General features: G+C 48.0%; 1 protein-coding gene across 2 annotated transcripts in view; it reads right to left on the bottom strand.

The window, feature by feature from the left end:
• LOC147614423 (sphere organelles protein-like protein) overlaps positions 1-12,231 on the bottom strand; it is a 137,152-nt gene that overhangs the window by 18,174 nt on the left and 106,747 nt on the right. For both annotated transcript variants that reach the window (XM_086780964.1, XM_086780963.1), the window contains exon 11: positions 286-441. In XM_086780964.1, the coding sequence (XP_086637090.1) occupies positions 286-441 (156 nt within the window). The remainder of the gene's footprint in view (positions 1-285; positions 442-12,231) is intronic.

The following is a 12,231-nucleotide window of genomic DNA, read 5'->3' on the forward strand; positions in this document are numbered from 1 at the left end:
AGATCATTGAATGCACACTTACTTTCCATCTTCAAGGAAAACTTTGGTCACATTTGCACAATTGTGTATGAACAAAAACGTGTGGCCCTTTTCCTTACATGAGATCCACAAACACGGATTTCCTCATCCTTCCCATAACTAGGACGACACAGGACACAAAAGAAAGACTGCACCTACCTACACTACAGCCATACAGACTAGCACTAAAATCCCTGAAAACACATAATCCTGATTATTTTGCTGGAACACTTTAAATCCCTAACATATCAAAAAGGTTGTGCTAACCTCAAGGAACCCTTCCTTATCATATAAAGAAGGAAAATCAATGTCTCCATCCCTTTCAGCATCATCGTCTTCATGTATCCTCTTTAATGGGTACTCGGGTACCTCGGCAAGTTTCAGCATTCCAGAATGATTTTCAAGGTCAACCACCTTTCCAACCTGCAACCACAATACATCTCTCTCTCTCTCTCTCTCTCTCTCTCTCTCTCTCTCTCTCTCTCGCTCGCTCTCTCTCGCATTTGGCCCCAACAGTTGTGCCCATATTGTTAAAACGTGTCCCACAACAAGATGTCCGGCATCCCACACTGTGTAACTAAAGAAAGGCATGCTTTTCATCACGCTGGTAGAACTTTTTGAAACACACTCGGGATGGATTCTGTGATATCCTGAGATACAAGAAGATCCACATGTCACATGCTATGCACATCACGATTGGTCAGCTCAGAGTATCTCCCACCACCTCTGAGCAGAGACTGGGAGAGCCGAGAACATCCCACGGTATGCAGTGTATGCACCATAGGGGAGGTAGAGGACAAGGCTCACTATGTTCAGATGCCAACCGTATTATAAGACATAGGGGAGATTAAATTGCCTCTTCCAGGAGGGGTTTGGGCCACTGGCACTGGTAATGCAATAAGAGGACCAGTGATGTCTCCGGATGTACGTGATAGAGCTCAAACGACATAGGGACGGATTATTGAGAGGACATGTTAAGACAAGGCCAGCCCATACAGTATGTTGCCCAGAGATCTATCACACATCTTTGCATGACACGAGCATCCACACCAGCGACCCATGCCGACGCCGCTTGCATCGACATCAACTGATACCAGCCATACACGGGCCATATTCGCATCCCACAGCAGTCCTAAGTGGGCACGTCTACTCCATCCTATGTGCTAAATGCCCCCGGCCCAGAGCACCAAGGATCTCCACCACACAAGAGGCAGATCCATCTCCAACAACATGACACGCCCTCACCATAGCCAGATGTGCCATCAGGAGGCTTATAGAGTCATGTTTTAATTTTCAGTTTTCACGCCCTTTTTTTCCGTTTTTCCATGGCACTGTATACCCATGGCATCATTATACTATTCATTGTCTCATAGGCCCTTTGGGACTTTCGTAGACGTTAATGCATCATAAAACTTGGGAAAACTGAATGCTAATGCAGATAATGAGAAGGTTGGGAATATCCTAGAAGTTTTCAGTTGCATCTAAAGATATCTCGAATTTTCAAGGTGATGCCGTAGAACGTGAGATTAAGTCTCTGACGGAGACCCATGCACAGGAGATGGATGCCCAAAGGATGCATTTTGGGGAGCTCCTGTACTGTCACACGCCCTTCTCTTTGCCTACGCACCATTGCGCTGCCCGCCATTCCCTTCACCCCCCATCCTCTCTGGTTGCCATTCACTTTGCTTCCCTCTTCTCTTCGCACTTCTCCTCCTCCCGCCTCCCCTACTTTGCTGTGCAGTCCTCCTGCTGCCTTCACCTCCTGCGCACCATCCCCTTCTTTGCTGCCCGCCCCTCCTACTGCCTGCCTTCACCTCGGCCTGCTCATCCCCTCATCCTGCCCCCCATCCAGCCTTCCCTTCCCCGCCTTGCTCCTGCCCTCCTGCGGCCTGCCTGCAAGATCTTTTGCCCGCCTTTGCCTTCTGTCGCTGCCATCTCCTGCCCTTCTTGCCCTCCCCTCCGCCTCCCTTCTCTTTGCTTCCCCTCCTCCGCTGCGCTCAAGTACGGAATATTCTTTATCAGGTTTCAAGTCGGCCTTTTGTCCTGAATAGCATCATGGCTAATCAACCCCCTCCGGCCGGGCAAACCATCCATTTTTCACAAGACAAGCTTGAGTTCCTCTTCGCCGAAATTGAGAAAGACTCCAAGATGACACTCATTGGAAAAATCTTTGGCTCTCACCCCTCCCATATCCAGGCCCGCGATTGGGTACTAGCGGCTTTGCCTTTTGACTCTGCACTCCACTTAAAAGATGTGAGGCTACTTGGGAGAGGATTCTTCCAAGCAGACTTTGATGCAGAGGAGTCAGCCTTAGAAGTGCTCAAGGGTAGTCCCTTCCCTTTGGTCCGGTTTAAAAGGGGCCAAAGTTGGGGTATGCATTTCAGTGTCAGCATCACCTCATGTTATTGGCCATGGTGTTATCATACTTGCTAGAGTATAGTGGATTATGGTTTTGCAGGAGGGACTAAAGCTAGGTATCTTGAATATCTATGCGCCTAATGTACGGGGAGAGAGGGTAGCCCTATAGGGCACCATCACAGATCTACTACCACTGGCTAATCATTGGATTGTTGGAGGAGACTTCAATATGGTTGAGAAGCCATTGGACAAAAAGGGTGGCCGTGAGGGTAGAACACACCCCTTGGAGGGAGCCTCCTGGTAGAGATTTATACTTTCCTTCTATGGCAGGGATTGTTGGACAGAGGAGGATTTCCAGAGGAGGCCTAATTCCTTATCTCCCTGATGGCATAATCGTAGAAGCAGGGATGGATGCATCTTTGCACACCTGGACAGATTTTATGTGGATGACTGGGGCCTAGATAGAGGAGGCTCTAGAGGTGGGGGATAAGACCAATATTAGACAATGGAGACCCATTACTTTGCTTGGTTCTGCTTGCAAAATCTCAGCGAAGGCAGTTAGTATGAGGCTTCACCCTGTTCTTCAGAGAGTTATTCATGATACGCAAAATGGTTGCCTCCAAGGAAGGAGTATTTTTTATAACATCTTCACGTTCTGAGAAGCTGTGGAGTGGGCTAAATCTAGCCAACAACCCCTTGCCGTTCTTTTGCTAGACTTTGAAAAAGCTTCTGACAAAGTGGATTGGGGGACTTCTTGGAAGACATGATGGCACGGATGGGTTTCTCCCATGAGTGGATCAAAGGGGTCTCATGTATGTATAGGGAGGCCCACAGAACAGTTTTAGCCTGCGAGGGGCGTGGTAAGCGCTTTCACATCTCCCGCTCCGTGAGGCAGGGATGCCCCTTAGCTCCACTATTCTACGTTTTAGTAGCGGAGGCTATGAGCAGGTTTCTCAAAGTTACCTTAGGGGTCTCAAGCCTCAGGTTGAGTCTTTGCACAGAGGAGGAGTTACTGGACTCTTAAGTTAGCAGATGATACTGCTATGTTTTTAGAGGCTTCAAACGCTTGCCTCTGTGCTTTCCGCACTGCTTTGGAGATGTTTTGTTTGGCAGCAAGCGCAAGCGCCTCCATTAATTGGCACAAATCAATGAGATTTTGGATTAGTGGGGTTTGGATGTGGAGTTTACTTGGATTGAGAGAGGATGCACTACCAGATATTTTGGTTGTCAGGTTGGCATTGACATCTCACCTATACAACAGTTCACCCCTATGCTCATGAGCATTAAAAGCAAACTTCAACATTGGAGTAGCAGGAAGCTTGATTTGGCCTCTAGAGCCTTGGCAAGTGCTCCTAGCGACTGCTTGGTTTGGCACGTCATGTTTGGTGTTTCACAAGGGATGCATTGGTCAACTTTGTCGACTTATTCAGTACTTCCTTTGGTCAAGATAAGATGGCACTCTTCACACCAAGGTGAGAGCGGCTTGGGATACCATTATTATGCCTAAGCAAGAGGGAGGATTGAACATCATTGACTCAGAGGTGCAGTGTAAGGCTTTACTTTGTAAGCTGGTAGTCAGAGGATTTCTTCCCGACACTAAGCCTTGGAAGGACTTTCTTATGCAGCAAATTACAAGGTGCATTCCGATTAGGGGAGGTGATTGGATTTACAGCCCACATTTAATCTTCTCGAATGAAGAGCATAGACCACCTTCTTCACCCTGGGTGAGATCTCTTCTGCGAGCCTAGGATTGCATGAGGAGCTTCTTGGTTCATATTCCTCCACGGTTAGTTGAGAAGGCTTACAAGCAGCCCATTGTGTGGAATGACTTGATCTTGGATGAATTTGGTAGACCTCTTGGAGCAATCACGCATATCCAATGGACTGCCTAGGCGACTCTTCCCCGCTCAATGTTGGATTGGAAAAGGCTCATGAGTCCCATGGAGGATGAAAGAATGCTTCGCACCTAGCACTTGAGAGGCACTCGTCAGAGGATAATGCACGTGAATGCAGCCATACCCAACCACTGGATCACTGAAACTTTGTAGAAGGGCCTTATCACTTATGGTTTGGGGTATTCTCAGGAACAAGGGTGCCTATTCAAGTCATGTGCCTCCCCAATTTGGATGAGGATGATGTACCGGTCTTCTACTCCATTCAAAATAGATGGCTCTTGGAGAGAAGTCTTGAGCATGATATCACTGAGGTTCTGGTGATTCAGCAAGTGAGAGTGGTGGGCAGGGATAGAAAGCACTTCTATATTGATCCATCTCAAGGGATGATTATGGACTCTTGGAGCCTCTGGTTATATGATGGGTGTCTTATCAGATACTTGCACTAGGACCCCGGTGAGTGGGAGTGGAGGGATGCCTTTAACCCCATGAAGAGCATGCCCTTCTTCAATTACACTGTGCAGAACGCTAGACACTTAGTTCTAGGGCAAATCCAGAGAGTCACTACGTCTAGTCCGCATTGGGAGGCTTATGAGATCACCCTTGACATTTAGGGAGCTTTTTGGCGGAGGTTGTGACACTTGTATAGGGAAACGAAGATTTCCTCTTTTATTTGGCTTTCTCTACATGGTGGATTTGCCACCAACCAGTGGAGGTCAGTCATTGGCACTAGCCCAACCTGTCCAAGATGTGCAGAAGCTTCAGAGACAATTTACTATTGCTTATGGGAGTGCAGGGAGGCACAAAGCAAATGGACTGCAATAGCACACCTCTTTGGAAGGATGAGGAAAGATGTCTACATTCGTTTTGGTGCTATTGTCTAGTTGACACAGTCGGGCCTGCAAGTCAGGTTTGAAGGAAACGACAGAGATATGATCCAGGGAATGGGTCGGCGGTGTCTTCTTTAGGATATGGGTCGGCGGTGTCTTCTTTAGGATATGATCCAGGGAATGGGTCGGCGGTGTCTTCTTTAGGATATGCTAGAGTCAGGCTATGTACCTCTAGCACAAAGGTTGGACACTGTATGGGAGATTATTGCTAGCATCAAAGCGTGGCACATCTGGAAGGCTAGATGCATTGAGGCCATGGAGGGCACTTTGGTTTATGATACCCAGTGCATTTTTGCAAGATCTAGTGTGATATTATCCACACACTCATGGCCACTTGGGCCAAGATTCAAGGATCTTCAAGGGCCGAAGAGAGAAAACGTGGCCAATTTATGAGAGAATGAGATCATGGCATCTTTTTCACTCGATCTCATATGGGGCCTCGCTGGCAGCCAAGGCACCCGATTGGTTGAGATTTCCCCCTTGCTTGGTCTTTAATATCCCTTTTTGTACAACTTTCTCATACTTAATAGAATTCTCTTTTTTGGAAAAAACAGAAGGATGCATTTTGAGGGAGTAACTGTAGGCATGAGAGTGGAATTGGATGCCTTTAAGGAAAGTTGGGCCAGCCAACAAGATATGGTCAAATGTATGGAATGTAAACTGAAAATGGGGAACTCCGACTAGAGATAGAGGCTTGAGATTGAGGCAGTTAAGACCTCCATAGAGGAGAAGGCCCTAGAAGAGGGTGAATTCTGCACATAGGATGCCTTGGTACAAGATGAGGCTGAAAGAAAAGAGGCCAAATTGACCATGGAAAAATGTATCCAAGGTCTACGTAATGACCTACGAGATAAAAGAGAACAGGTGGATTTCATCACGTGAAATGCCAAGGGTTTTCCGCAGCCTTACCTGCAAGGAGGAGCGTGCATTTCTTGCCAAACACGAACGAGGAGCTATACCAATTCTTCTTGCCAAACGAGGCTAAAAGCTGATAATGTAAAGCTTCAAGAGGCCTACAAGAGGCCAAAATAACCATAGAAACAGGTACCCAAGGTCTACATAATGACCTGCGAGATAAAGAGCATGGGTTGATTGCAGCACGTGAGATGCCAGGGGTTTTCCACCTCCTTACCGGTAGGAAGAAGCGTGCATTTCTTGCCAAACGAAAACAAGAGCTATACCAACTCGTTGGAGTGAGAATAGATCTGTCGCTTAGCACATTCTTGAGGAAAAAAGGACCCCAACACCCATCATAGACCCCAACCTTTGGAAATCTGTAAACCTATTCAACCTCATAAAATAATGATGTAAAAACACATAAATGTCATGTTTGTTGGAATTCATGGTGGCTTAATCAAGATCCTAATCAAGTGTAATAAGCATCATGAATGTAGATGAAGAGTGATTAGGGTTAAGACACATGACTAATCAAGATCATAGCATAACAACAATGTAAAGAGTGGAGAAAGACTTACAAATATGCATTGGATGCTAGCCTATTTATAGGCTTGGTACAAAGTAATTAAGGGATAATCCCATCTACCTAATTCAAAAGTGCATCAAAAAGAGCACCCATTGCCTAGAATGGAGTGCAACCTAAGACTCTTTCCACACATGCTATGACTGTCCTGGAGGTGTGGTCATGCACAGAAACCTTGTGCCAAATCAGGCCTTTAGACCATAGAACCACATGCCCATATCTCCAATGTCACATGATATTTTGGTGTATTATTTCAACACCCTCCCTCAACAAAACATCCATGGCTACTATGATGTCATTAAATGATGTGATGACCATCCCAGTGCCCGTAGGTCTTACTCATGGTGGTTTGCAATGCCGGTTATGATAACAAATGCTAGGCATCTAGTTATGATTAAATCAGTGTTGTACATTAAACCTCATATTTGCTACGAAGATCTTATCTGTACGAGGTACGGTACGTATGGAGTGGTACGGAAAGTACTGAAGGATGAGTACGGGTACGGAATGCAAATATGCGTCTTACCACTTGGAAAATTAGTCCAAGGGTAGTGTCTAAAACCCTTACAAACAGATCAAAAACTCGAGATTAAAAACCACCTTCTCCATACAAATGCATGTGTGGCAAGAAAGTTTGAAAAGCCAATCTTCTTTGCATCAAAATAATAGTAAGATTTAGTTTTGGCTTTGGATTTTCTGTCGGTTTAATATATTTTGCATTGGATGACTCACATGATGAAGGCATGATTGATACTCACTGATTATCTAAAAGCTTTAGTGATTAATCTTTCATTAACCACTAATTAATGAGACTCAGTGTTTTTGAAGACAGAATAGAGGCTCCTTGGAGCATCCAATTGAAGACCTTCCACATATTTTCTTCAGAAAAGATCTAAGGGGCAGCAACAGCAATATATGTACTTATGATCTAAGCCGATAAACATTGGATTAAGCATATTGATCAAGAAATACCAAGGTATTATAAAAACATGTCTTTGGGGGATGCACAGAGCTCGGGCGGACACTCCAGACCTCCATTCATCAAACGGACACCGCCATCGTGTGCACCATGGTAGAAAACCCCCAAGTACATGTAAAATTACTCCAATTTCTTCTATTGGCACGCTGGAGTGTTTTTCCCAAAGAACGCAGGCAGGTTTTAATCAATCCCTCACACCTTCCTTATCTGCGTTTTTTCCACCATTGGAGCTGCAGTCTGTTGCGCACATGACCCGTGATAGCTTGAGCAATGATGTAGTGTGTGGAGAGGAATCAATCCTCCATTGGTAGGGGGTAGAAGGACAACATACCCACAAAACTTAATTTTAGGATTTTGGAGACTAAACACTAATCAAGCCTATCAATGGTGCTGCGAAATGATTAGACAAAGATTAGGCAATGAAGAACAAGGCTCTGATACCATGTTTGAATTCACGGTTGCTTAATCAAGATCCTCATCAAGTGTAATAAGCATGATGAATGTAGATGAAGAGTGATTAGCACGTTAAGCACACATGACTAATCAAGATCACAGCATAATGACAATGTAGAGAGTGGAGAAAGACTTGTAAATATTCCTTGGATGCTAGCCTATTTATAGGCTTGGTACAAAAGCAATTAAAAGGTGATTAAGGGATAATCCCATCTACCTAATTCAAAAGTGCATCAAAAAGAGCACCCATTGCCTAGAATGGAGTGCAACCTAAGACTCTTTCCACACATGCTATGGCTGTCCTCAAGGTGTGGTCATGCCCAAAAACCTTGTGTCAAATCAGGCCTTTAAACCATGGAACCATATGCCCATATCCCCAATATCACATGATATTTTGGTGTATGTATTATTTCAACAATGTTTTCAGCTTATTTTCAACATAAGTGTCCATCCCGTCACCCATGGCACACGTCCCCCTGTGATCCATGAAGCCAGAGATGTTCTGTCAATCCGGAGTCCTGTTCGTAAGTGCCCAGAGTAATGTTCGGGGTGAATAGAATCCATTTTTGGATAATGTCCCATCACCAAAGTTTGTTCGAAAGTCCATAATTTTTCATAAATCTGTAAAATACTCGTAAATGGTAGTAAATCCCCAAAATGGTGACAGATCTTCATCTACTGTCATGTGCACAGTGTGCATCTACCGTGTGCTACATGCACACAAGACTAGCTTCGAGGTTTGGGGAAGCTAGCCAAGCTGATTGGCAAGCTGAGTTAGGGATAGACTAACGGGCGAGCACCCAAGTATGGACGGGCGAGCACCCAAGTGTGGACGCCCGATGACCGGCCAAGAGCCTATAAAAGGGTGGCCAAGGTTAGTCATTAGTCATATAGAGTCTCGCGTAATTTGTGAGAGCTCTATGGTCTGCAGCCTAGATATAGTGCAGACGTGCACCTGCTTTACGCAGCCAAGGCCGGCAGCAATCTCGAGGCCCACGAGGGTAGCTTTGTGGCGGTATGGGACGTCGCGAGGTGGAGATTGGTCGGTACGTCAACCTAGTTAGCTCAGCTCGTGGCTCGGTGGGGACAGCCAAGACTGTGGACTTGCCCACGGCTGTCATGGTTGGGAGGTGAGTCAGGCCTGCACCCCCATGTTGTTTGTTTGTTTGCAGGTTTCGAGTCTCGTACCAGGAGCATTCAACGAGGAGATCCGGTGGGGATTTGACATCTACCACATCTACACCTTGGACAAAGACAGGCTCCCTTGACTGGCACTCGAGTCATGTCGACGATTGGCCAAGATGGGATAGGTTAGGGTTTGGAATGCTAGGGTTACACAATGTTCCTCTCACATGGGCTTCATATGCGTTTGGATGCACCACTATTACCTCTCACCCGCCACAACATTAACCGACTTATCCATCCCAACCTCTTCAGACTGGAGACCTGTGTCACATGGTTGGATCCACTACACCTTCCTACGAAGATGCAATTTTACTGGGACCACTTCATGAAGCTTGCAAAGAATGGCTTCATGCAAAAGCCTGGCTATCTTCATAGACACATGTCACATGCCATGAGGATTGCAATCAGCTAGATCAGAGTCTCATCACATCGCTTGAGGGTGGAGGTTGGGCAACTAGAGGGCATCACCAGAGAGAACAAGACCTGTCAGTCGGGGTTGGATACGAGGGAGGTTTCATTGTCTCTTTAGAAAGGAATTTTGCCCAGTCTTTTTTTTTTTTTTTTTTTTTCCGAGAAAAGATCCTTTCATTAGTTATGTAAAAAAAAACGCCCGTAGGGCTACAAAAGAGATCTCTCCTGCTCCTAACAGAGAGAAGAGCAGTGAATACATCATGGCAGCCCGGGAGACTCTCCCTAGGTGCTGCAAAATACAAACATCAGTCTAAAGGACTGAACGGCTAAATCATACAATGGGGGGGGGAAAGAGCCAAACAGGTGGCCTGTAGTGCCAACGGGGGGATCCCGTGTGTAGGGTGTAGAACGGGCCGCAGCGCCAAGTGGAATGAAAGGCCTGGCGCCGTAAGATCGCCTCATCCGAGTCTCCCCGGATGCGGTCGTACTGTCCTCGCAGGGTGTGGATCAACTCCTGCCAAATCCCTCGAACAGTCTCTGCTGGTGGCTCCAATCTCCCCTCAAAGGCCGTGAAGCACCGGGCCCTCCAGGTGAACCAGATGGTGAGGCTGCTGAGGAGCTCCCATCGTAAATCCCTCTCCTGTGTCCAGCTGGCGGACGAGTAATCCGGTGCCGGAACCAGGCGAGGCTGGCCCCTAATAAATCTGATGGCCTGACTGCCCTGCTCCATCTCATAGCCCATAGCAGGCCCTGACGAAGTCGACCAAGCAGCGGCACCCCACGTAAACATACCCTCTGGAGAGAGGGGGGCCAGAATACGCAGCATCCGCAGCCAAATCTGCTGAGCCTGAGGGCAGTCCCAAAGGCAATGTCTCTGTGTCTCCATAGGGTGGCCGCATCGGACGCAGGCCGCCGGAAGACCGCTGTAAACAAGCCAAGTGCCAACTGCTGAGCCCCTGTGGGCGACCAGCCACTGAAAAGCCGAGATCCTGCGGGCCTGTCGACTAGCCCAGAGCCGAGCCCAGAAATCCTCCAGGAACTCCTGTGATAGTCCCTGCAATCGCCCCCGCTGCCGCTGGAGAAACCGTCCTCCTCGCCGTCAAGATATGCCGTCCCAGCCGAACAGTATACTGGAAAAATGTGATCTCTGTGGCCTCAAGGGATGCATAAGGATCATGCCACTCGTACTCTCCGGGGTCCCACTGCAGCCGGGCCAAGGGGCGCGCTGCATATGCCCATATGCGCCAATCCGGGAGCACGTCAGCAGGGTCGGGGTCAATATGCCACTTCCGAGAAGCGGCAGCCACTACCCGAATCCTCTGAAAGGTGCACTCTGCAACCAAAGGCGACTCCACCTCCACTCTCTGGAGTCGGCCCTCATCCTGAATCTCATAATAGAGGCATCTGCCATCCTCAGTGCTAGCTCTGACAGCAATCAGGATCTCCAACTGTGTGAAGGCACCCATCCACCGTGGGGCCACTGGCTCGAGAGGTGTGAACCACTCCTCTGTAAGTGCCTCCTGAATATCATCCCTCATAATCAACCCCCCTCTGAAGTGACTCAGCCTCTCCACCTGGGTCTCCTCTGGTAGACTGCAGAAAGCCTGCCAGTCTCCAAAACTACGAGCTGGGCCTGCCGCTAAAGGTCCCCAGGCTAGACGAGGCCGAGAACCCAGCATATGACCCTGCTCTGTACGAACCGCTGGGCTCCAGATGAGCGGCTGCCTGGCCCGCTCCTCAACACAAGACGGAGGCCGCTGAGAGAGCCCCGGTCTCAGTAGCTCCCAAGCTCGCAGGATACTCAAAGCAAATCTGTCCTCCCATCCTCTACTGAGGCCTGTCCTCCTCATCTCTATGAATATCCAGCAAATCTCTGGTGCCCAAGTACCCCCTGCAGGAGGCGCCCGGGCCTGCAGTCGCTGCAAGAGGAGCTCTTTCCAAGGCTCAGCGCCTGGAAGCAACCCCCGAACAATAAGCTTCCCCAATAAGGCTCTACTCTGATCGACTGGATCTATAATGCCCAAACCGCCCTGAGCCAGCGGAAGTGTAATAACTGCCCATGCAACCTTTGCCCGGGCTGGCTGACCGTCCCGCCCAGACCACAGAAAGTTCCTGATCAGCCTCTGTACCTGGCTGATGCAAGAGCTCGAGAAAATCCAGCAAGACGTAATGTACCACATAGTCGCTAACAGCACCTGATTTGCCACCACCACCCTCCCAGCCAAGGATAGTCGAGCTGTACTCCAATACAATAGCTTCTTCCGAATGCTCAGAAGAAGCGGGGCAATCTGCTGCTCAGGTGACAAATCGAGGCCAATCTGGCATCCCAAATACCGCACTGCTGTGCCGGAAGGAATCCATCTAAAACCGGGGTCCGGACTCCATGCCGGAGTGGGAGCACTACTGATCCAAAAGGCCACTGTCTTGCGCCAATTGATCAATGCTCCCGAAGCTGCACTAAAAACCTGGAGCGACTGCTCTGCCCGAATAAGATTGGCCTCTTGGCCATGCAAAAATAAGCCCGTGTCGTCTGCAAACTCTGCATCAAGCAAATCCTCCCCCCGG

Source organism: Cibotium barometz, chromosome 42 (assembly GCF_041138505.1).
Source record: "Cibotium barometz isolate CiBa-2024 chromosome 42, ASM4113850v1, whole genome shotgun sequence".
Classification (NCBI taxonomy): Eukaryota; Viridiplantae; Streptophyta; class Polypodiopsida; order Cyatheales; family Cibotiaceae; genus Cibotium; species Cibotium barometz.